This window comes from Hyperolius riggenbachi, chromosome 3, assembly GCF_040937935.1.
Source record: "Hyperolius riggenbachi isolate aHypRig1 chromosome 3, aHypRig1.pri, whole genome shotgun sequence".
In the NCBI taxonomy this organism is placed as follows: Eukaryota; Metazoa; Chordata; class Amphibia; order Anura; family Hyperoliidae; genus Hyperolius; species Hyperolius riggenbachi.
Window position 1 is genome coordinate 161,762,866 of NC_090648.1, and position 26,859 is coordinate 161,789,724.

General features: G+C 47.0%; 1 protein-coding gene across 1 annotated transcript; it reads left to right on the forward strand.

The window, feature by feature from the left end:
- Positions 1–17,908: 17,908 nt before the first annotated feature.
- Positions 17,909–18,733, forward strand: LOC137561206 (uncharacterized; the record flags this gene model as incomplete). The annotated part of the gene is made up of 1 exon (XM_068272462.1): positions 17,909–18,733. A coding segment is annotated over one exon (825 nt), but the record flags the coding sequence as incomplete, so codon positions are not given.
- Between the last annotated feature and the right edge of the window lie 8,126 nt (positions 18,734–26,859).

A 26,859-nucleotide genomic window follows, 5' to 3' on the forward strand; every position in this document is an offset into this window, starting at 1 on the left:
CAGGCAACTAGAATTGTTTAAAAGGAAATACATATGGCAGCCTCCATATCACTCTCACCCCGGGTTCACTTTAAATTACAGTTAGCTCCGCCCTCATCCGGCCATGGCCACACCCATTTTCCTTGCCACGGCACACGAAACATGTTGTAGCCACACCTATTTTTTGCCACGCCCATCAGCTACCCCGGAAATTGTCCCAGCACCTGCATAGCACCCCCTCCAAAAAAATCCTGGAGCCGCCACTGAGTCTGATTTTTGCATAAACTTTTAAACTTTCAATTGCAGTGCCTGAGTAAGCTCCTTTAAACCACACCACAATGCCCCACTGTAAACATAGCAGAAACATAGCAGCACAGTGGCGTAGTGGATATCAATTTGCAGCACTGGGTCCCTGGTTTGAATTCCCAGCCAGGGCACTACCCGCATAGAGTTTGTATGTTATCCCCGTGTTTGCATGGGTTTTCCTCCCACTTCCCCAAAACATACAGATACGGTAATTGGCTTCCCCTTTAAAATTGGCCCTAGATTATGGTGGACATATGAATATGGTATGGATTGAGCCTTTGAGCGCCTCTATGGGATGCACACAAGAGAAAACTTGGCAGAGAGAATCGTTCTGCGAGGTCTTGACTGAGAATGTGGCATGTGTATAGATGTCCCACAACATTATTTGACAATCTAGGAAACTGGCCCTGTGCACTCACCGCACCTGCTGGAAGCTGCTCTTTCATGTGCCACACCATCGTGCTTCCTCCCCTCTCCATTCAACAGGTTATAGCTGAGAAGTTTGTCTGTAAAGTGCTTGTACACTACGTTGTTGTTACCCTAAGGCCCCTTGCACACTGGCCATATTGCTTAGCTCTATGGTACTCTTCCCTGCTGTAGTTCATCGCAAGGGAGATGCAAGTATATGCAGACTTGCACAGTTTACGTGATGTGACACTGGGAAGTATCAAAATCGCTGCAATCCTGGAGCAACACCTGCAATGCATTATAGCATGAACTGTGCCTACTGCCTTAATGCAAGTCAATGGGTTATGCAGGCAGTGTGCATGACGGGAGCGCTGTGGGACATATGACAAATGCGCAGACTGACGGGAATCCCAGTAACATACTTCCTTCCCAGCGGAAAGTATGTCACTATACGGGAGATGGGCCTATGCATATGACCCTGTTGCCGCACAAATTCACAGGGTCATGTCAAGCCTCATTTCTGTGGAGTAATGCTGGGCACACACCGCACTACATCACAACCATCCAGTGTAACACCAGACTAACGGTTGAGCAACCATCATAGGTCAAACACTTCTACTTTCACAAATTACTAAAAGCATTTGCAACTTAAGCCTAGTACATGGATCCAATTTTGTTTGGCCAGTGATTGGCAAGTGTTAAGACCTCCTTGTAGTATGACAGCTTACCTGTGTAGTCTGTTTATAGTGTTCAAAATCTGTGTCCCTCATACTACACAGAGGTGGTAAAATTGTTCACTGATCAGTCAATCAAAATTGGTTGCGTGTACAATCTTTTAATTACACATGATACTTACACTTTAAAGGACCTCTGTAGCAAAAATCTTAAAAATTAAAATACATGTAAACATATAGAGATAAGAAGTACATTTTTCCAGAGTAAAATGAGCCATACATTACTTTTATCCTATGTTGCTGTCATTTACAGTAGGTAGTAGACATCTGACAGAACCAACAGGTTCTGGACTAGCCCATCTTCTCATGGGGGATTCTCAGTGTTTTCATTATTTTCAAAAGCACTTAGTGAATGGCAGTTGCTCTGTCCAACTGCCAAACAGGTGTGCAGTGAGCATTTTTTTTATAAATATTTTTCAGGGAGTGTCTTTATAAAGAATAAAGGCTATGCTGAGAATCCCCTATTAAGAGATGCACTAGTCCAAAACCTGTCTGTAATGTCAGATTTCTACTACTTACTGTAAGTGACAGCAACATAGGAGAAAAGGAATTTATGGCTCATTTTACTCTGGAAGAAATGTACTTCTTTTTTGCATGTGCTTACAAATATTTTAAATTTTAAGATTTTTGCGACAGGGGTCCTTTAGAGTAACAGTAACAATAAAAAGTAATAAAAAAAACAGTAAAAACATTTAGATCATAGATAGAGTTGGGCCGAACCTCCGATTTTAGGTTCGCGAACCGGGTTCGCGAACTTCCGCGGAAGGTTCGGTTCGCATTAAAGTTCGCGAACCGCAATAGACTTCAATGGGGATGCGAACTTTGAAGAAAAAAAAATTTATGCTGGCCACAAAAGTGATGGAAAAGATGTTTCAAGGGGTCTAACACCTGGAGGGGGGCATGGCGGAGTGGGATACACGCCAAAAGTCCCCGGGAAAAATCTGGATTTGACGCAAAGCAGCGTTTTAAGGGCAGAAATCACATTGAATGCTAAATGACAGGCCTAAAGTGCTTTAAAACATCTTGCATGTGTATACATCAATCAGGTAGTGTAATTAAGGTACTGCTTCACACTGACACACCAAACTGTTCACTGAACAGAACAGGTATGCAGTGGCGGGTTCACTGAACAGAACAGGTATGCAGTGGCGGGTTCACTGAACAGAACAGGTATGCAGTGGCGGGTTCACTGAACAGAACAGGTATACAGTGGCGGGTTCACTGAACAGAACAGGTATGCAGTGGCGGGTTCACTGAACAGAACAGGTATGCAGTGGCGGGTTCACTGAACAGAACAGGTATACAGTGGCGGGTTCACTGAACAGAACAGGTATACAGTGGCGGGTTCACTGAACAGAACAGGTATGCAGTGGCGGGTTCACTGAACAGAACAGGTATGCAGTGCCGGGTTCACTGAACAGAACAGGTATGCAGTGGCGGGTTCCCAGTACAGGTATGCAGTGGTGGGTTCACAGAACAGGTATGCAGTGGTGGGTTCACAGAACAGGTATGCAGTGGTGGGTTCACAGAACAGGTATGCAGTGGCGGGTTCACTGAACAGGTATGCAGTGGTGGGTTCACAGAACAGGTATGCAGTGGTGGGTTCACAGAACAGGTATGCAGTGGTGGGTTCACTGAACAGGTATGCAGTGGTGGTTTCACAGAACAGGTATGCAGTGGTGGGTTCACAGTACAGGTATGCAGTGGTGGGTTCACAGAACAGGTATGCAGTGGTGGGTTCACAGAACAGGTATGCAGTGGCGGGTTCACTGAACAGGTATGCAGTGGTGGGTTCACAGAACAGGTATGCAGTGGTGGGTTCACAGAACAGGTATGCAGTGGTGGGTTCACTGAACAGGTATGCAGTGGTGGGTTCACAGTACAGGTATGCAGTGGTGGGTTCACTGAACAGGTATGCAGTGGTGGGTTCACAGAACAGGTATGCAGTGGTGGGTTCACAGAACAGGTATGCAGCCAGGGACAAGCTAAGCCTAACTAATCTTTCCCTATGAGAGAGAGTATGCAGCAGCTCGCCCTACTCTCACTAATGCAGGCACACGAGTGACCGTAATGGTCGCCGCTGCCTGCCTTTTAGTAGGGGGGGAGTGGCTCCAGGGGCTAGTGTAGCCTAATTGGCTACACTGGGCCTGCTGACTGTGATGTAGAGGGTCAAAGTTGACCCTCCATGGTGCATTATGGGGCGAACCGAACTTCCGCAAAGGTTCGCCTGCGGGGCGCGAACGCGAACCACGGAAGTTCGCATGGAACCGTTCGCAGGCGAACCGTTCGACCCAACTCTAATCATAGACAAAGTCAAATGCTTTATGTGAGTTGTTAGCAATTTAGTAAATGACCTTATTTGTACAAACTTTCTAATGTATTTTTGTGCCTTCTTTTGAGTTGTAATATTTGCAGAGGTAACAATCAACCTAACAAGCCCACTGAAATGCACTCTTTCAGAAAAAATATCACAACATGGTGTACAAGGTATTTGTAATAGCTGGTCAACTGTTTAAAATGAGAAATATTTTTTATCTGCAACTGGCTTCATTTTTTGTACCTTATCTGTTTTAGCCTTTAGACATATACTGTATATTGTGGCGCAGATGCTCATCCGAGCTCGGATATCCGAGATACTCGGATATCCTAGCTCTTTTTTCACTATTCGAGGTTGAACACCAAGCTCGAATAATATTAGCTATCCGGGCTGTGCTATCCGAGCGCACTCCGATAGCAATCAGCTATCCGGAGATATCCGAGCTATCCGAGCTCGAATACGGAGCTCGGATAGCGTCATCAGCGGGTGACGTCACCTCGAGCCCTCACAAGCGAATCAGAGGGCTCCCAGCCCTCTGACTGCAGCCAATCACAGAGGGGGAGGCCTGGCCAAGCCCCCCTCTATAAATAGTGGGCGCCATGTTGCCTCACTCGTCCTGCTTGTGACTTACTGTACTGAAAGAGACTGCTCCAGTGCTTTTTGTCTGTGCAAGTGCATTTATTGTTCAAAACACCAAGCGTTTTTACACTCCAACACTTGATATTCACCTGTATTGCTTTGTATTGTAGATAGATTGTATTTTAGGCAGTTTAGTTTGTGTGATTAGGGACTAGGGAGGGAGACTGTCACTGGTGCTGCTGCAGCTGCAGCAGCTAGGCCCTGTGCCTAGGCAAGGCAGCCTGCCCTGCTCTGTGCTCTAGTCTCTAGTTACCTGTGCTCTCACCTGTCCTACTCTACTGTACCAGTGGTGCTCAGCAGAGCTCGAATATTCGAGTAGCTCGAATATTCGAGCTCTTTTTCAGCTATTCGAGCTCGGTATTCGAGCTCCGAATAGCTGGAGCTATTCGAATGGGCTATCCGAGTACACTCGAATAGCCCATTCACTATTCGAGCTATTCGAGCAACCCGGCGCTATTCGAGCTCGGTACCGAGCTCGAATAGCGTTATAGCCCAGATTGATGTCCTTAGAGCCAATCAGAGGGCTCCCAGGCCCTCTGACGGCAGCCAATCACAGAGGGGGACCCTGGCCAGCCCCTACCCTATAAATAGCGGCCGCCATGTTCCGTTTCTCCGTGCTTGCCTGAGACTTGTACAGAGAGAGAGTTGCTCCTTTGTGCTTTGGCTTAGCAAGAGCTCTATTGTGGTCATTTACCTAGCGTTTTTGCTCACATACACCTGCTATACACACCTATATTGTTGTTAGTTATTTAGACATTGTATTTTAGTTAGTAGCTTGTGTGTTACATTAGAGACAGGCAGCTGCTGCAAGCTTACAGGTTTAGGCCTCAGGGGGGCCTTGCCTCTGTGGGCAGCTGTCCTCTGTTTATTTCTCTCATCTATACCAGTATTTCTGCTGTCCTTTACTAATAGTATTGTAGTTATACTGTACTAGGAGTAGGACACTCACTGACTGTCACTGTTTATAGGCTACTATCTAGCTCCTGCGTGTGTGCACTCACTCACTGTCTGTGTGTACACACACTCTATTTCCTTCTGATTACTGATAGATTATTGTTAGTTAGTTGTACTTACTTACTACTTACTCTTACTGTACCCGTAGGGACACTCACTGTCACTGTTCATATAGGCTACTAGCTCCTGCGTGTGCGCACTGCACTCACTGTCTGAGTGTACACACACAACACACACTCTATTTCCTTCTGATCGCTGATTGATTATCGTAATTAGTTAGTTGTACTTACTGTTACTACTTACTCTTACTGTACTAGGAGTCTAGGACACTCAGTCACTGTCCATAGGCTACTAGCTCCTGCGTGCGTGCACTCACTGTCTGAGTGTACACACACCCACACTCCATTTCCTTCTGATCGCTGATTGATTATCGTAATTAGTTAGTTGTACTTACTGTTACTACTTACTCTTACTGTACTAGGAGTCTAGGACACTCAGTCACTGTCCATAGGCTACTAGCTCCTGCGTGCGTGCACTCACTGTCTGAGTGTACACACACCACCCACACTCCATTTCCTTCTGATCGCTGATTGATTATTGTAATTAGTTAGTTCTACTTACTGTTACTACTTACTCTTACTGTACTAGGAGTCTAGGACACTCAGTCACTGTGTTCATAGGCTACTAGCTCCTGCGTGCGTGCACTCACTGTCTGAGTGTACACACACCACCCACACTCCATTTCCTTCTGATCGCTGATTGATTATTGTAATTAGTTAGTTCTACTTACTGTTACTACTTACTCTTACTGTACTAGGAGTCTAGGACACTCAGTCACTGTGTTCATAGGCTACTAGCTCCTGCGTGCGTGCACTCACTGTCTGAGTGTACACACACCACCCACACTCCATTTCCTTCTGATCGCTGATTGATTATTGTAATTAGTTAGTTCTACTTACTGTTACTACTTACTCTTACTGTACTAGGAGTCTAGGACACTCAGTCACTGTGTTCATAGGCTACTAGCTCCTGCGTGCGTGCACTCACTGTCTGAGTGTACACACACCCACACTCCATTTCCTTCTGATCGCTGATTGATTATTGTAATTAGTTAGTTCTACTTACTGTTACTACTTACTCTTACTGTACTAGGAGTCTAGGACACTCAGTCACTGTGTTCATAGGCTACTAGCTCCTGCGTGCGTGCACTCACTGTCTGAGTGTACACACACCACCCACACTCCATTTCCTTCTGATCGCTGATTGATTATTGTAATTAGTTAGTTCTACTTACTGTTACTACTTACTCTTACTGTACTAGGAGTCTAGGACACTCAGTCACTGTGTTCATAGGCTACTAGCTCCTGCGTGCGTGCACTCACTGTCTGAGTGTACACACACCCACACTCCATTTCCTTCTGATCGCTGATTGATTATTGTAATTAGTTAGTTCTACTTACTGTTACTACTTACTCTTACTGTACTAGGAGTCTAGGACACTCAGTCACTGTGTTCATAGGCTACTAGCTCCTGCGTGCGTGCACTCACTGTCTGAGTGTACACACACCCACACTCCATTTCCTTCTGATCGCTGATTGATTATTGTAATTAGTTAGTTCTACTTACTGTTACTACTTACTCTTACTGTACTAGGAGTCTAGGACACTCAGTCACTGTGTTCATAGGCTACTAGCTCCTGCGTGCGTGCACTCACTGTCTGAGTGTACACACACCCACACTCCATTTCCTTCTGATCGCTGATTGATTATTGTAATTAGTTAGTTCTACTTACTGTTACTACTTACTCTTACTGTACTAGGAGTCTTGGACACTCAGTCACTGTGTTCATAGGCTACTAGCTCCTGCGTGCGTGCACTCACTGTCTGAGTGTACACACACTAAATTTACTTGTGATTACTACTGATTATTGTAACTGCTAGTTGTACTTCCTGACTGTTACTACTTACTTACTGTACTAGGGGACACTCACTCAGTCACCTCACCAACCAACCCACTCCATTAAAGTACCCCACTTTTCACCCGCCCTTTTAAAAAACTTTTGTCTATACGCCCAAAACATTGAAGATGTCTGGAAGTGGCAGCCAGCGCGGTTTGGGCAAGGGGAAGGGCAGCAAGGGAATCAGGAGGAGAGGGAGCAGCATTGTGGCAAGCCGCGGCCGCGGGCGCGCCACCATGCACAGTTCCGCAGCAGCAGCGTCAGTGGCTAACATTCCTCCCATAGCCACTGGCCGTGGACGCCTTGGGCGCCGCCCAGCAGGAGCATCTGCAACTCACGCTGCAGAGACACAGCAGCAGCAGCGTGTAGCACCTGCTCCCATTTTCCTCCAGCCGGGTCGGAAACGTCCCATTGAGGAAAAGGATGCAGACACTGTGGTGCAACTCATGACGGAGGATGAGCAGCCCGCCATCAGCTCTGCATCCGAGGCCTCCACCCTCACCACCACCACCACCACCCCTGTTCGCAGCAGCCGCCCAGCAGGGTCTGGGGAGGAGGCCAGTTCACCGTCACTCGCCGACCTGTCATTCAGCAGTCTTTTGACCCCAGGCATCATGAGTAAATTGTCTGCTGTTGTTGGCGATCTTGAGGAGGAGATGCTGATGGGCACTTTGGGGGATGAGGGATTGGACAGCAAGACTGTGGCGACAGTCAAGCAGCCCATCCATGCATCAGGAGAGGAGTTTGGGGGGTCCTCATCCCAGCAGGACATGTTTCAGGAGGGGGAGGATGATGATGACCCGGTGACAGACAAAGACTGGGTGCCACCACCTCCAGGGGATGTCGTCCTCAGCAGCTCTGAGGAGGAGGAGGAGGATGCGCTTGTGGGCCTTGCAAGGAGGCGCATCATTGCAAGCATTGGCAGCGTCCCACAGCCTGCTGGTGTCTCAGGCTCAGCAGCAGCAGCAGCAGCATCAGCCAGTACCACCACCAGCCGCACCCAAGCCCCCCCCCCCAACCACCACAGGGAGACAGGCAGCAGCGCTTCCATGCCGTAGGGGGAAGTTTCTGTCACCAATCTGGCGGTTTTTCACCATGCCCACTGTGTACATCAAGTACGCCACTTGCAACCACTGTCAGCGGAAGTTGAGCAGAGGTGCAGACCCCTTAAAGTTCAGCACCAGCTCGCTCATCAACCACCTTGCGGCTAAACATTTCCACCAGCATGAGGAGTTCCAGAGGCTGAAGGCATCTGCTGCTGGCAGTGGCACCACACCCATCACTGCACAGCCTTCAGCAGCAGCAGCAGCAACAGCAGCCACCCGCCCTCCTGCTCCTCCAGCAGCACCAGCAGGAGTGCGGAAACGCACTGCTCCTCCCCCCTCTGCAACTCCTGCCGCCGACACTGAGGCCTGTTCTGGCAGCCAGTCCTCAGTGGCCTCCTCTGCTGTGTCTGCTGATTCCCGTGTCAGCAAAAGGCCACGCCAGAGCCTTTTGAGCGAGTCCTTCCAGGGGGTGGTTAGGGCTCTGCCTCCCAGCAGCCGTCGCGTGCGGCAGCTGAACGGCTTGCTGGCACGGGCCATGTGCTCCCAACTCCTGCCGTACACGCTCGTGCAGGAGGGGAGCGACATTCGTGCGCTGCTTGCTTGCGCAGCCCCAGACTGGCAGCTCCCCAGCAGACACTTCTTTGCCCGCAAGGCCATTCCTGCACTGCACCGCTTTGTGATGGCCAATGTGGAGCGAGGGCTGGAGCACGCGGTTGGTGAAAGGGTCCACGTCACCATGGACTCCTGGAGCAGCCGCTTCGGGACAGGCCGCTACCTGTCCTTCACTGTCCACTGGGTCAGCTTGGTGGAAGGGGGTGAGGATGGGAGAGCAGCAGCGGGCACAGCAGCAGCAGCAACACAGTGGGTGGTGCCACCCCGCAGGGTCAGGGGAACTGCAGCAGGTTCCTCCGATCCTCTGCCATCCTCCGGCACACCTGGCCAAACCCCCCGCCTCAGCAGCAGCGTGAAGGCCCGCCACTGCCAAGCGCTGCTGCACTTGGTCAGCCTTGGGAAGACCAAGCTGACGGCAACCCATGTGTTGGCCAAACTCCAGGAGCAGGAGAGGATTTGGCTGACCCCCAGAGGCCTCAGAGTCGGAGAGGTGGTGGCCGACAATGGGGCCAATCTGGTTGCCGCAATAGACAGGGGAAACCTGACCCACATCCCCTGTCTTGCCCACGTGCTGAACCTGGTGGTGCAGAAGTTCCTGCGCACCTACCAGGGGATGGGCGAACTGCTGGAAACGGCAAGGAATGTTGTGCGTCACTTCCGGCGCTCGGCTGCAGCCTGTGCGAGCCTGGAAGACGTGCAAAAGGAGCTGGATCTGCCACGCCATCGGCTGATCCTTGACGTTCCGACTCGCTGGAACTCCACCCTGGCGATGTTGGAGCGTCTGGTTGAACAGAGGCATGCTGTCAAACAGTACCTTGCCCTGGCCACTGTTTCCGCAGCTCAGAGAAGGGACAAGACCAGCAACATCCCGTCCATCGTCCCCGATGATGACTGGAGGCACATGCAGCAGGTGTGCTTAGTGCTGGCTCCCTTCCTGCAGGCCACAAACATGGTGAGCAGGGACCATGCTATGGTCTGCGAGTGGGTGCCCCTGGTTTCTCTGCTGAACAGGGCCCTCGATGCTTTGCTGGAACAGGGAGCGGCAGCCTTGGACCAGCAGGAGCGGCAACCAGCTGCGCAGTCCACCTCTGAGGGGGAGGAGGAGGAGGACTTGGTGGAGGTCCCTGACCTGGCTGCTGATGAGGGGGATCAGCACAGCGCAGCTGAGTTGGTGCGGGGGTGGAGAGAGGATGAGGCGGCAGAGGAGGAGGATGAGGACAGCACTGACGTCGATGTGCCAGCAGACGTGGCCCGCCTCTTCCCAATGGCAGCGCACATGCTGACGTGCCTGCGCAGGGACCCCAGGGTGATCCAGATGAAGCAGAGGGAGGACATCTGGATCAGCATGATGTTGGACCCACGCCTCAAGGGGAAGTTGAGCCAGTTCCTGCCGCCTGCAGGAGGAGACCCAGCGCAACAAATAAGGAGCTTGCAGCAGGCCCTTGTTGAGCGCTTGGAGGAAGCCTTCCCCCAGCCTTCCACCCCCACTGTCCAGCAGCCAGCACAGAGGCAGCAGCAGGTGCCTGCATCCAGCAGCAGCAAGCGCCCCACAGACCTGCTGTCTCTCAGCCACGAGCTCTACAGGACTGTAGAGGCTCCGGCAGCAGTGACTAGAGAGGAGATGCATGCAGCAGCATCCTCCTCCGGTCACAGCCAGCGCCTGACCCGCATGGTGGCTGACTACATGGGGTCGTACAGCGGGCTTGACAGCGATGCCCCTGTTGATCCCATGGAGTATTGGGTCAAGCGCATGGAGATCTGGAGCGAGCTGGCGCAGTACGCCCTGGAAGTGCTGTCCTGCCCCCCTTCCAGCGTGCTGTCCGAGCGCTGCTTCAGTGCAGCTGGTGGCGTGGTCACCGAGAAACGCTCACGTCTGTCTCACAAGTCTGTGGACAGACTGACGTTTCTCAAGATGAACCAGGCGTGGGTGGAAGGCGAGTTCCTGGCCCCTGTTGTCGGCGAGAGGGGGACATGAACTGGCTGCCGGAACCATCGTTAATGTGCCTTACCACCCTTTACCACCTCCTGGCTCCTGCTCACTAAGCCAGCCTGGTTCACTTTGACTATTACGTCGCCTGCAGCCACACATTTTACACCTACAGTGGGCTGCTGTGTACTGCCCTTCTGCTGTCTGTCTGTGTTTCCCACTGCCAGGGTACACAGAATTACCTTCTTCTGCTGCCACTCTGCCACCAGCTATTACGTCAAACAATAGCTATATTGGTTGCAAAACCAAAACCAAACAAACCATTAAAAAAAAAAAAGGTTTAATTTTTCTGAGGTGCCCGGGTTGAAAACTGTGTTGTTCCAGTTGTGTATTGGACACAATGTGGGCTGCACGACCGCTGTCTGGGACCTCCTGTTGTGTTTATTTACAGCCCTGGTATCACCGCTAGGTACCAGGGCTATTATGTCACGCTGCCTACCTGCTGCCACACTCACACTGCTCCTCCATACCTCCTCCTGCTGCTGCTGCTGCTGTCTGTCTGTGTTTCCCACTGCCAGGGTACACAGATGATTTACCTTCTGCTGCCACTCTGCCACCAGCTATTACGTCAAACAATAGCTGCTCGCCTATTCCTCCATTCCTCCTCCTCCTGCTGCTGCTGTCTGTCTGTGTTTCCCACTGCCAGGGTACACAGATGATTTACCTTCTGCTGCCACTCTGCCACCAGCTATTACGTCAAACAATAGCTGCTCGCCTACTCCTCCATTCCTCCTCCTGCTGCTGCTGTCTGTCTGTGTTTCCCACTGCCAGGGTACACAGATGATTTACCTTCTGCTGCCACTCTGCCACCAGCTATTACGTCAAACAATAGCTGCTCGCCTACTCCTCCATTCCTCCTCCTGCTGCTGCTGTCTGTCTGTGTTTCCCACTGCCAGGGTACACAGAATTACCTTCTTCTGCTGCCACTCTGCCACCAGCTATTACGTCAAACAATAGATATATTGGTTGTAAAACCAAAAACCAAAAAACCATAAAAAAAAAAAAAGGTTTAATTTTTCTGAGGTGCCCGGGTTGAAAACTGTGTTGTCCAAGTTGTGTATTGGACACAATGTGGGCTGCACGACCGCTGTCTGGGACCTCCTGTTGTGTTTATTTACAGCCCTGGTATCACCGCTAGGTACCAGGGCTATTATGTCACGCTGCCTACCTGCTGCCACACTCACACTGCTCCTCCATACCTCCTCCTGCTGCTGCTGCTGCTGCTGTCTGTCTGTGTTTCCCACTGCCAGGGTACACTACACAGATGATTTACCTTCTGCTGCCACTCTGCCACCAGCTATTACGTCAAACAATAGCTGCTCACATTACTCCTCCATTCCTCCTGCTGCTGTTGCTGTCTGTCTGTGTTTCCCACTGCCAGGGTACACAGAATTACCTTCTGCTGCCACTCTGCCACCAGCTATTACGTCAAACAATAGCTATATTGGTTGCAAAACCAAAACCAAACAAACCATTAAAAAAAAAAAAAGGTTTAATTTTTCTGAGGTGCCCGGGTTGAAAACTGTGTTGTCCCAGTTGTGTATTGGACACAATGTGGGCTGCACGACCGCTGTCTGGGACCTCCTGTTGTGTTTATTTACAGCCCTGGTATCACCGCTAGGTACCAGGGCTATTATGTCACGGCGAGCTGCCTGCCTCATTGACTGCCTGCTGCCACACACTCATCCTCCTCCTCCTGCTGCTGAATTTACCTCCTGCTGTCTTTGTGTTTCCACTGCCAGGGAGCACATACAATGGCGCTTCCAACATGCGTGCGCCCACCAGCTATTTGTTACGCTCAAAAATAGCTGCATTTCTTTAAAAAAAAATTGAAAAGAGAAATACGTGAAGAAGAAGAAGACGATATTGAAAAAGAAGGAGAAGGAGAAGATGAAGACGAAGAAGAAGATGAAGAAGAAGATGAAGAAGATGATGAAGAAGAAGATGAAAAAGAAGAAGAAGATGAAGAAGATGAAGAAGAAGAAGATGAAGAAGATGAAGATGAAGAAGAAGAAGAAGATGAAGAAGAAGAAGAAGATGAAGAAGATGAAGAAGAAGAAGAAGAAGAAGATGAAGAAGATGAAGAAGAAGAAGAAGAAGATGAAGAAGAAGAAGATGAAGAAGAAGAAGATGAAGAAGATGAAGATGAAGATGAAGAAGAAGAAGAAGATGAAGATGAAGAAGAAGAAGAAGATGAAGAAGATGAAGAAGATGAAGAAGAAGAAGATGATGAAGAAGAAGAAGAAGAAGAAGAAGATGAAGAAGAAGAAGAAGAAGAAGAAGACAATATAGAAGAAGAAGAAGAAGATATAGAAGAAGAAGATCTAGAAGAAGAAGAAGAAAGATAAAGAAGAAGAAGAACAAGTATATACAGTAACACTACTGAACAAAATTAAGGACACAACTTCTCTTTCCACCTTTTTTTTTAAAGGAACATCCCCACATAATCACTTGCTGTTGTTACTTGGAAAAAAAGATGTTTCTTGCATCATTCACCCTCAAAACAAGTGTTGGAAGCTATTTAAGGCCAATTCGAATAGTCAGCTCGAATAGTGAGCTCGAATACCGACTCGAATAGTGAGCTCGAAGTCCGAGGTCGAATCGAATAGTAAAAATTATTCGACTCGAATATTCGACTGACCTCGAATAATTTACTATTCGAATTCGACCAAACTCGAATTTTAAAAAGGGGTATTTGAGCATCACTATACTGTACTACTTATGTGTTAGATAGATTATTGTACTATTTTGTAGTTAGCAAGGCCCAGCTTTACTGCTATACCTGCCCTGTATCTGCTCTCTGTAATCTAGTCACACCTGTTCTATTGTTTAGCTAGATTCTTCTATTGTTTAGCTAGATTCTTCTATTGTTTAGTTAGTACTGTAGTGTACTCTAGTCTGTGTATAGGGACCGTCCGTCACCGCGTTACCAAGGGTCTTTGTGTGCGCAGAGTACGTCTGCGCTGTCCGCACCCTCTCGTTAGTGCTATACCCGTCCTATTGTTTATATTACTTCTATTGTGTATTCGCTGAATTGTACTGTACTCTAGTCTGTGTATAGGGACACCGTCAGTCAGCGTTACCAAGGGTCTTTGTGTGCGCAGTGCACGTCTGCGCTGTCCGCACCCTCTCGTTAGTGCTACACCCGTGTCCTATTGTTCTTCTATTGTGTATTCGCTGAATTGTACTGTACTCTAGTCTGTGTATAGGGACACCATCAGTCAGCGTCAGCTAGGGTCTTTGTGTGCGCACTGCGCACTCTCTCGTTAGCGCTACACCGATCTCTGCTGTAGAGTACACCTGTCCGTCACCTCACACACCCATCACCACCAGTCCCACCCCATTAAAGTACCCCACTTGTCCCACCCGCCTTTACATACATAACTTTTTTTTTTCATTTGTATAATATTAAAAATATACGATGTCTGGCACTGGCAGCTGCGGTTTGGGCAGGGGCAGCAAGGGCAGCAAGGGCATCGACAAGAGAGGAGGTCGCGGCAGCCGCGCCCCCACCACCATGTGCAGTTCTGCGTCTGCACCAGTGGCTATTCTGCCATTAGCCACTGTCCGTGGATGCCTTGGCCGCCCAAAAGCTGGGAGTCACGCTGCAGAGACACAGCAGCAGCATGTGGCGCAGATGTTTCTCCCACCACCAGGTCCTAGCTGTCCTATTGAGGAGAAGGACACAGACTCTGTGGTGGAACTGATGGTGGATGAGCAGGCCACCATTAGCTCTGGAACCGAGTCCTCCACCCCCGTCACCACTCCTGTTTGCAAGAGCAGCAGCAGCCGCCCAGCACTGCCTGGGGAGGAGGAGGAGGAGGAGTGCAGTTCTCCAGCCCCAGCGGGCAACACCAGCACCCTGTCACTCAGCACCTTCTTTACCCCAAACACAGTGAGGGTATTGAGTGCTGTTGCGGCAGAATTTGAGGAGGAAGAAATGCTGATGGGCACTTTTGGGGATGATGCTTTGGACAGTCAGACAGTGGTGACTGTCCATCAGCCCACGCATGCAGAAGGGGAGTTTGTGGGGTCATCCCAGCAGGACATGTTTGCGGAGGGGGAGGATGATGATGATGACAGGGTGAAGGACAGAGACTGGGTGGCAGATCCTGGGGATGTCATCAGCTCGGAGGAGGAGGATGCCGCTGCGGGCCTTGCTAGAAGGATCAGCATCGCAGACATGGGCAGGATCAGAAGTGGGCGTGGTATGCAGGCCACAGAGCGTGTTGATCCGGAGAGTTCTGCCAGTGCCACCAGCCGCACCAAGAAGTCCAAAAGTTCCTGCGGACCTACCAGGGGATGGACCGACTCCTTGAGGTGGCAAGGAAGGTTGTGCGTCATTTCTAGCACTCGGCTGCAGCCGTAGCGAGCCTGGAAGAGGTGCAGAAGGAGCTGCACCTGCATAGCACTGGCTCATGATCGATGTTCCAACTCGCTGGAACTTCACCCTGGCGATGTTGGAGCGTCTGGTTGAACAGAGGCAGGCTGTCAGCCAGTACGTTGCACGAGCAACAGTTGCCGCCATCACTGCAACTGGGCGTGCCGCCACCAACCTCCCGTCCATCATCTCCACGGAGGACTGGGGGCACATGCAGCAGGTGTGCTCAGTGCTGGCATCCTTCCTGCAGGCCACCAACATGGTAAGCAGGGACCATGCAATGGTGTGCGAGTGGGTCGCCATGGTGTGTGTGCTGGACAGGGCCCTGTATGCACTGCTGGAAGAGGGAGTGGCAGCCTTGGACCAGCAGGAGCTGCAGGCAGCTTCACAGGCCACCTCTGAGGAGGAGGGCTTGGAGTTGGTGGAGGTCCCTGACCTTGCCGCTGATGAGGGGGAGCAGCAGAGTGCAGCTGGAGAGGTGCGGGGGTGGAGAGAGGATGAGGTGGAGGAGGCAGAGGATGAGGAGGACAGCACTGTCGGCTCTGGGGCTGCCGATGATGTGCCAGCAGACATGGCCAGACTCTTCCCAATGGCAGTGCACATGCTAAGGTGCCTGCGCAGGGACCCAAGGGTCATCCAGATGAAGCAGAGGGAGGACATCTGGATCTGCATGATGCTGGACCCACGTCTGAAGGGGAAGCTCAGCCAGTTCCTGCCTGCAGGAGGAGACTGTGCGCAACAAATGAGGGATTTGCAGCTGTCCCTTGTTGAGCGCTTGGAGGAAGCCTTCCCTCAGCAATCTACCCCCACTGTCCAGCCAGCACAGAGGCAGCAGCAGCTGCCTGCATCCACCAGCAGCAAGCGCACGCACACCACAGACCTGCTGTCTCTGACCAATGAGCTCTACATGAGTGTAGAGCTGCCAGGGACTAGAGAGGAGGTGCCTGCAGCAGCATCCTTCTCAAGTCACAGACAGTGCTTGACCCGCATGGTGGCTGACTACATGGGGTCCTTCAGCGGGCTTGACAGCGTTGCCCCTGTTGATCCCATGGAGTATTGGGTCAAGCACCTGCCGATCTGGAGCGAGCTTGCACAGTACACCCTGGAAGTGCTCTCCTGCCCCCCTTCCAGCGTACTGTCAGAGTGTTGCTTCAGTGCAGCCGGTGGAGTTGTCACTGAGAAGCGATCTCGTCTGTCTCACAAGTCAGTCTACAGACTGACGTTTCTCAAAATGAACCAGGCTTGGGTGGAAGGCGAATTCCTGGCCCCTGTTGTCGGCGAGAGGGGGACATGAAGTAGCACACACACATTACACCTGCTGCTGCTGCTGTATTTCTTCCTGCTGTCTGTGTCTCCACTGCCAAGGAACACATTAAAAGGTGCTGCTGCCCATGCGCCACCAGCTATTTACGCTCAAAAATAGCTGCATTTCTGAAAAAAAAAGGAATCATTTTGTGTTATTATTTTAGAGGTGTCCGGGTTGAAAAGTGTGCTGTCCGAATTGTGTATTGGACACAATGTGGGCTTCATGACCGCTGTCTGGAACCTCATGGTGTTTATTTATGGCCCTGGTACAACCGCTAGGACCCAGAGCCTATTATGTCTCGCTGCCTGCCCTCCTGCCTGCTGCCAGTCTGCCGCACACTCATCCTCCTTACGCTGCCTGCTGCTGTATTTCCTCCTGCTGTCTGTATGTTTCCACTGCCAGGGAACACATTACAAGGTGCTGCTGCCCATGCGCCACCAGCTATGTCTCGCTGCCCGCCTGCCTGCTGCCACTGCCAGCCACACACTCATCCTCCTCACGCTCCCTGCTGCTGCTGTATTTCCTCCTACTGTCTGTGTCTCCACTGCCAGGGAACACATTACAAGGTGCTGCTGCCCATGCGACACCAGCTATTTACGCTCAAAAATAGCTGCATTATTTTGAAAAAAAAAAATATTTTAGAGGTGGCCGAGTTGAAAACTGTGCTGTCCTAATTGTGTATTGGACACAATGTGGGCTTCACGACCGCTTTCTGGAACCTCATGGGCCTATTATGTCAGTCACATCACACTGCCTGACACAAACTCCTCCTCCTCCTGTAGCTGCATTGAGCTTCTGCTGTCTGTGTGCTGCTACCACTGCCAGGGAGAACAGAAGAAGAACTATTTTCTGCTGCCACCCACTCTCCTACCAGCTATTACCACACTACAATAGCTGCAACTACTTCCTCCTCCGGCTGATGTTTGTGTTTTACCACCGCCAGGGTACACAGAAAAAGGTGCTGGGGCTTGCAATATGCCACTACCTATTATACCATCAACACAAATATAAATATGGTGTTATTAAAATAAAATATTTCCACAAATGAAGTAAAAAAAAATATTACAAAAGAAAGGAAAACCAAGACAATAATGATAGAGAAGAAGAGGAGGAAGAAGAAGAAGATATAGAAGAAGAAGAGGAGGAAGAAGAAGAAGATATAGAAGAAGAAGATATAGAAGAAGAAGATATAGAAGAAGAAGAAGAGGAGGAAGAAGAAGAAGATATAGAAGAAGAAGATATAGAAGAAGAAGAAGAAGAAGAAGAAGAAGAAGAAGAAGAAGATATAGAAGAAGAAGAAGAAGAAGAAGAAGAAGAAGAAGAAGAAGAAGAAGAAGAAGAAGAAGAAGAAGAAGAAGAAGAAGAAGAAGAAGAAGAAGAAGAAGAAGAAGAAGAAGAAGAAGAAGAAGAAGAAGAAGAAGAAGAAGAAGAAGAAGAAGAAGAAGAAGAAGAAGAAGAAGATATAGAAGATGAAGAAGAAGAAGAAGAAGAAGAAGAAGAAGAAGAAGAAGAAGAAGAAGAAGAAGAAGAAGAAGAAGATATAGAAGAAGAAGAAGATATAGAAGAAGAAGAAGAAGAAGAAGAAGAAGAAGAAGAAGAAGAAGAAGAAGAAGAAGAAGAAGAAGAAGAAGAAGATATAGAAGAAGAAGAAGAAGAAGAAGAAGAAGAAGAAGAAGAAGAAGAAGAAGAAGATATAGAAGAAGAAGAAGAAGAAGAAGAAGAAGAAGAAGAAGAAGAAGAAGAAGAAGAAGAAGAAGAAGAAGATATAGAAGAAGAAGAAGATATAGAAGAAGAAGAAGATATAGAAAAAGAAGAAGATGAAGAAGAAGAAGAAGAAGAAGAAGAAGAAGAAGAAGAAGAAGAAGAAATAGAAGAAGAAGATGAAGAAGAAGAAGAAGAAGAAGAAGAAGAAGAAGAAGAAGAAGAAGAAGAAGAAGAAGAAGAAGATATAGAAGAAGAAGAAGATATAGAAGAAGAAGAAGATATAGAAAAAGAAGAAGATGAAGAAGAAGAAGAAGAAGAAGAAGAAGAAGAAGAAATAGAAGAAGAAGATGAAGAAGAAGAAGAAGAAGAAGAAGAAGAAGAAGAAGAAGATATAGAAGAAGAAGATGAAGAAGAAGAAGATGAAGAAGAAGAAGAAGAAGAAGAAGAAGAAGAAGAAGAAGAAGAAGAAGAAGAAGATATAGAAGAAGAAGAGGAAGAAGATATAGAAGAAGATATAGAAGAAGAAGAAGAAGATATAGAAGAAGAAAAAGATAATTGAAGAAGATACAAGAAGTAGAAGATGAAGAAGATTAGAGTAGAAGAAGATATAGAAGAAGAAGAAAAAGAAGAAGATATAGAAGAAGAAGAAGAAGAAGAAGATATAGAAGAAGAAGATGAAGACGACGTAAATGAAGACTTCCAACTTACAACCATTTTGGACACACCTTCTCATGCAAACACTTTTCATGAAGTTAATTTACTATTTTTGATACCTTTTTTATAACTACTACATCACCACATAATCACTTGATGTTTTTCTTCATAAAAAAAGGTGGTTTCATGCATCATTGACCTCCAATACAAGGTTTAAAAGCTATTTAAGGCCAGCTCGAATATTTTACTCGAATACAGACTCGGATAGTGAAGTCGGATATCCGAGTTCGAATCGGGTATTCGATTAACTCGAATATCGAACTTCGAGTGAATTCGGATAGTTTACTATCCGAATTAGACCAAACTCGAATAGGATAATGAGGTATCCGATTAACTGTTATCACAAGAGGTCAACGCTCATAGCAAAATTTAGTACAAATCAGCCAGTTCGCCCTCTCTTCACAATAGACAAATACACACACAAGAGAGGTGGCGCTCTGACAAGAATCACATTACATCAAAAGTCCATGTATAAGAGACCTAAAATTATAAAATGTCCATAAACATCTGAGATTAACAAAGTATCTTCTTCTGTTGCTGAGACAAATATTGCTGCAAATCCAACATGTGAGTAGGCCACCACCAACACCCTTTGTGTGCCACTCACCGCTGTAATAGACCAACCAATGGTCTATATGCACCTAGGGCGGAGTCTAATGCGGAAGTGGATTGAGCACGGAGCAGCGTGGTGAGGAGGCGAGCGGGCACCCCAGCGTCTACCGTGTGCGCAGCGGAGAAACAACAGGGTCAGCCTAAGCCAGCCAGCCCGGCCACCTATGCGGGGGAGAGCCCGTGCCAAAATCACTCATACGTTTTAACCATTTTGGAGATTGTAAGTGCAATAATTTTTTATCATTAAAACATTTTAGCAGTATTACGCTATGTTGAGCATTTTTTATTGAGGTCATGACAAACTGCATCTGGAGTACAAAGAGCCTTTGATCGAGAGGTGGGGGACGACCCGGGAACGGTCCCAAGGTGCATATAGACCATTGGTTGGTCTATTACAGCGGTGAGTGGCACACAAAGGGTGTTGGTGGTGGCCTACTCACATGTTGGATTTGCAGCAATATTTGTCTCAGCAACAGAAGAAGATACTTTGTTAATCTCAGATGTTTATGGACATTTTATAATTTTAGGTCTCTTATACATGGACTTTTGATGTAATGTGATTCTTGCCAGAGCGCCACCTCTCTTGTGTGTGTAGGTATCCGATCAACACTGTTGTGGCGTATAAGACTACTTTTTTAACCCTTGAAAATCTTCTGAAAAGTTGGGGGTCGTCTTATACGCCGGGTGTCACCGATGCCGGGTGATCCTGTTACCAACTCTCAGATCTCGCTGTTGAGGACTGTAATGAAGTGGCACAGGCGCACATGTGCGACATCTGAGAGGCAGAGAAGGAAGTAAATAGGATGCAAGGGCGGGCCTGACAGATCAAAGAGGCATGTTTTATGGGCAAAGCACAATCTATTCTTCCATACCTCTTTGATAAACAGGGAGAGCTGACCAATCCGCTTAGGGAGAGGGAGAGTTGACCAATCCAACCAGTCAATCCCCCGTATATTGTTATATAATAGGAACCACATACAGTACAGCACCAGTATCTGTTCATACATAGCACCAGTATATGATTTTGTTTTTTATTTTAATTTAGTGTGCGTTGGAAGAGGGGTATTCTTATACGGTGAGTATATGCCAAACTCTATATTTTAACTGGAAAAGTTGGGGGGTCGTCTTATACGCCCAGTCGTCTTATACAAGGTGTTCTGGGGGGTTTGCCTGGCCACTAGATACTCACTGAGCCTCCACTGATCCTCCTGCAAAATCATGCATCACCTCATGGGATCCAAGTAACTTCCGTATATGCAAGTTGGCATGTCACATGACCCAATGCAGGTCAGCTGACACTCTAGCTTCCATGCATTGGTGGAGGTTTGGTGAGTATTCTGCCTGCACCTGGTGGGAGATTAGTGCTTTTATGGACATTTGTGCAAGCAACCAGTAAGCACAAGTATCCGGCATTGAGCGATCCCTGTCGCTGCCACATACTGGGGACTCTGCTGTACTAGGTTCATTGGCATCACCCTAATTGCTCCTACAGCGTGGCAGGTCCGTTAGATTGTGTCCTCCACAGACAGGAAATTAGGAAGATATTTGCTTATATTATTTGAAATGCACTGAAGAAAATGTGTCTGTGTTGTATTATAAGTAAAATGAAAAAGTGGTAAATTGTTTTTGCAAAATTTAGTAGGGTGTAACAATTTATACAATATTCTGAATATTCAGAAAAGACTGATTATACAAGACTTCAGTTAAATGGCATCATCACCAATAAGTAATTCAATGCGAAAACATCACCTTGATCCTCATGTCCATCATTGTGAATAGATTCTTGGCAAGCTGCACTTGTAACTGTATTGGGCAATTGAGCAAGGACTTTTATCCTAATTGACTAGGACTTATGAGTAAGCCAGACCCTTGATACTATCTTTAATCCATGTACAATGATTGGTGCAAATGTGTTTTAACATTCACAGTAGCTTCTCTGCAAATAGATTTACTGTCTGATATGAAGTTAGTTTTAAGTGAAAAAATGCACTCAATAATAGATTGATAATGAAATATTGATTAATGTACCACGACTGCCAATGATTTAGCATGCTTCATGGACATGGAGTATTTTAAGATGTGTATTTATGCAGTGACCTGATTAGTCCTCTTTACTTTAAAAAAATTGAATTAAACAAATTATCATATCTACAGCAACCCTACAGGGACGTATTCCTAAGATTTTAAAAAAACAAGGTCATTTCTTTTATGCTTACCATAATATGCATCTGCTTGTGAATCATTATTGAAACTGAAACCTGCAATGGTCATAAAGTAGAAGACTATCATTTGAAATCAATAAAGAACAGCATAAAGATAAAAGAAGATATGTGAAATGTATCATCCATTATAAATAGTGATAAATTATATTTTAGCCTATCTTAACACATTCTACAAATGTATTTATTGTTATGGATGTTGCACAATGCATATAATTATTTTTGTCATTGCCTTGCTGAAGAATCTTGTGGAGGCAAATGTATTAGAATTTACTGAAAGCTGATCTAAAGAGGAACCAGGAAGTGAAATTTAATATTTTCACCTTAATTATCTTCGCTTAAAGGGTAACTTCAGCCTAAACAAACATACTGTCATTAAGTTACATTAGTTATGTTAATTAAAATAGATAGGTAATATAATCTCTTACCCACCCTGTTTTAAAAGAACAGTCAAATGTTTGTAATTTCATGGGGCAGCCATCATTTTGGTTTAAAGGAGGTGACAGAAAGCATTCCAACTGTCCTGTGTCCTGATCACCCCTCCCAGCTGTGCGCTAGGCTTCAAATCTCAAATTCAAAATGTAAAAAAACTAATTTTCACCAAAACAGCAGAAGGAGAACAACAACATCAGAAATCCCATCATGCTTTGCACAGCATCAGGGGGAAAATGCCCGGGCAGTTTTCTTCTGTGTAGCTAAAAATTAGGCTTGGGTAAGTAAAACAAAGTTCTGATGCAGTGAAACTGTTACAGAAACACCAAGCCTTTTCAGTGCTGCTGAGCAGATTTTTAGTCTGAAGGTTCACTTTAAGCATCATAAATACTCTTGTACACAGTATGTGTATTGCTGTAAGTAAACAGACAGTATATCCTGGAAGAATGTTGAGGAATTTAAACAACTAATTTAAAAAAAGGCTTTAATGTAAAAAAAAAAAGTATGATATGTAATCCTGCCCTCCCAGTTCTGCTTAACCTAGCTATGATGTCACACATTTCTGCTCCAGAGTACTCTGGGAGACCAGGGCCCATTTGCAATTAACTTTTCCTCCTGAGCTTTCTTCTTGGGTATATTTTCACAGCTTGTCTAAAAAATGCCTTTTGAACCACTTTCAAGCAAGAAAATATTTGAAATAATTTTGATAGTACTGCAAAGTGCTGAAAACTTACTTTAAAGAGATGATGAAAAATGATCTCCTTCACAGAGAGGAGAAAATATTACACTGAGATTTACCTTGACAGCTTTAAAGTTGTCACCATCAGTGATAAAGAATTTACAATGGGCAGTCGTTAATGAAAAAATGTATAAAGTCATATTGTAAAAAAAATGAACAGCTTTATTTATTAAGTTATATTCCATAAAATTCCTCTTTAACTGCTATCACATGCACTGTACTGTGTCTACTTCTAATGGGGCAGAGATTTTCATACTATTTTTACTCATCACTTATAAAATTACTTATGAAAGCGGCTCAAAAGTGATGGGAATTTTTTTTTTTACATTTTAGCCCTCCAGGATATGCTGTCTGTTTACATTGATTTTCTGTGCTATTTCACATATGACAGGAACTGAGGGGCATTTTTTTTTCCTGCAAGCTTTTGTATATAATCCCCTATTGTATTTATTTATTTATTTTTAAAATTTGGTGTATTGCAATTTCTTACAGTTATAAAATATAGGACCAACCCAATTCACTTTTTCTTCTAAGTTTTCTCAAAGGAGACCGTTTTTCATCTTAAAAATAACTTTTGCACTATGCAATTGAAAAAGTACCAACAAGTAGAGATGTACGGAACGGTTCGCCGGCGAATGGTTCCAGGCGCACTTTGAGTGGTTCGCCTTCCCCGGAAGTTCGGGTTTGCCCCCATAATGCTCGATTAGGGTCAACTTTTACCCTCTACATCACAGTCAGCAGGCACATTGTAGCCAATCAGGCTACACTTGCTCATGGAGCCACTCCCCCCCTTATAAAAGGCAGGCTCCGCCGGCCATTACACTTACTCATGTGCCTGCAGTAGTGAGAGAAGGGACAGCTGCTGGCAGACTCTCATAGGGAAATATTAGTTAGGCTCTTGTAGGCTTGTTAGCTTGCTCCTTGCTGGATTAGAGATCGCCCGAACGGTTCCCAGGCTAATGGTTCCCGGCGAACTTCCGGGGTTTGCGATCGTGGAGAACCGTGAACTTTTCCGGAAGTTTGGTTTGCCCCCACAGTGCATCACAAGGGTCAACTTTGACCCTATACATCACAGTCAGCAGGAACATTGTAGCCAATCAGGCTACACTCCCTCCTGGAGCCCCCCCTTATAAAAGGCAGGCAGCGTCAGGCTTTTCACTCACTCATGTGCCTGCATTAATTAAAGAAGGGAAAGCTGCTGCAGACTCTCATAGGAAAACCTTAGTTAGGCTCTTGTAGGCTTCTTAGCTTGCTCCTTGCTGATTCTTATTGCTAAAAAAGCACCCCTCAACAGCTCTTTTGAGAGCTAATCTTGTTCTTGTGATCTATTTTTTTTCTGTGTGTCCCAATGACACTTGTGTTGCATAGACAGCCTTGCTAATTCATACTGTGTGTGTGCCACTGCCATCCAAGCCCAGCACATTCAGTGACTACCTGTGTGTGTGACAGGTGCACATTGTAATACCCAATATTGCATATACCTACCTGTTGTGTTCAGTGCACCCACCTCATCACTGCATATACCTACCTGTTGTGTTCAGTGCACCCACCTCATCACTGCATATACCTACCTGTAGTGTTGAGTGAACCCACCTTATCACTGCATATACCTACTTGTTGTGTTGAGTGAACCCACCTCATCACAGCATATACCTACCTGTTGTGTTCAGTGAACCCACCTCATCACTGCATATACCTACCTGTTGTGTTCAGTGAACCCACCTCATCACTACATATACCTACCTGTTGTGTTCAGTGAACCCACCTACCTACGTGAGTGCACGCAGTGTGATATACTACTTCCTGCATACCTGTTAACTGCACCTGTGTGACTGCACATTGTATTAGTCAAATCAATGCATACCTTTCACTTCATCCACCCCAATATGGACACAACGGAAAAAACAGGTAGAGGCAGAGGTAGAGGCAGACCCAGAGGAAGGCCACCCGGCAGGTCTGTGTGAGGTCGTGTTGATGTAATTTTGTGCAGCCCTGGCCCAAAGTACAGTGCTCAGAAGAAGGCACGTCTCATCACCTCCCAAGATTGTCAGGACGTATTTAACACAGAACACCTCATCTTCCGCAGCCACCAGCGCTACTACTAGCACTAGTGATGAGCGAAGATGCAAAAATTATTTTCGCCAAATTTTTGCCTAATTTCGTTTCTGCCTAATGCCGTTATTTTCACGTTAAATTCGTAGTTTATCACGTACGTATTTCCGCGTAGTTGTAGTACCGCTATGCAAAGCTTCGCCACGCATGTATTAGCGGATTATTGCGGACATTTTTCTGTATAAGAGCATAAGTGTCCGCATATAGTGACCTTTCTTGTGGATTATTGCGGACATTTTTTCGCATAAGGACATAAGCGTCCGCATACAGTGATATTTCTTGTGGATTATTGCGGACATTTTTCCGCATAAGGGCATAAACGTCCGCATACAGAGAAGTTCCTTGCGGATTATTGCGGACAATTTTCCGCATAAGGGCATAAGCGTCCGCATACTTCAATTTTCGATGCTGGTCAAAAACGCAAATATTTCTAAAGATTTTCGCGAAAATTCGCTGAATTTAAAAATGGGATATTCGATGCGAAAATGACTTGGGCGAAAATTCGCAAGCAACACTGACTAGCACCACTTCCGCTGCATTTGACACTTTGTAGGATTTATTTGGTGGGGAAATCACTGATGCTCAGCCATTGTTGTTACAGCCAGATGAAGGGGCTAAGCAAGTTACACCACCTCATATGTCTGAGTTAGGCGGCGACACTATGGACATAATGTGTGAGGAGGAGGATGATGAAGTACCTGCTGACGGTGCAGTTTTGGAGTTGTCTGAGGCAAGTGAAGCTGGGCAGGATGATTATGATGATCATGATGATACAGATCCCACATGGGTTCCTAAGAGACAAGATGACCAAGGGGACAGTTCGGAGGGGGATTCAGAGAGGAGTAGGAGGAGATGAGTTCCTGAAAGGAGCAGGGGGAGCTCGTCGTCAGAAACAGCTGGTGGCAGTGTCCAGTACCATGTATCGCCACCTATGTACAGCCAGCCAACATGCCCTTCAATGTCAGCTGCTGATTCCACCAGAGTGCCATCACCCCAGGGGAGGTCAGTGGTTTGGACATTTTTTCATGTATCTGCCTCAGATCGGAGCAATGCCATCTGTTGTCTCTGCCTCCAAAAATTGAGCCATGGAAAGGCCAACACTCACGTAGGGACAAGTGCCTTACGAAGGCACATGGAGAAATGGCACAAACTGCAATGGGAAGAGCACCTGAGCAAAAGCAGCACACAAAAGAAAAGCCACCCTCCTTCTCCTCTTCCTCCTTCAGGTGTATCATCTTCAGCCACGTTCTCCCTTGCACCTTAACAGCCACCCTCCTCCACTCCACCTCTGCCCTTGAGCGGTTCATGCTCCTCTGCCCACAGCAGCCAGTTGTTCGTGAAGGAAATCTTTGAGCAGAATAAGCCAATTTCTGCCAGTCACCCCCTTGCCTGGCATCTGACAGCTGGTGTGGCGGAACTGTTAGCTCACCAGCTGTAACCATACAAGCTTTTGGACTCTGAGGCCTTCCATAAATTTATGGCCATTGGGACACTGCAGTGGAAGATACCAGGCCCCAATTATTTCTCTAAAAAGGCGATACCCAAACTGTACCGTGAAGTTGAGAGGCAAGTGGTGTCATGTCTGGCACACAGCGTTGGGTCAAGGGTCCACCTGACCACGGATGCCTGGTCTGCCAAGCACGGTCAGGGCCACTACATTACTTACACAGCCCACTGGGTCAACCTGGTGAATAATGGCAA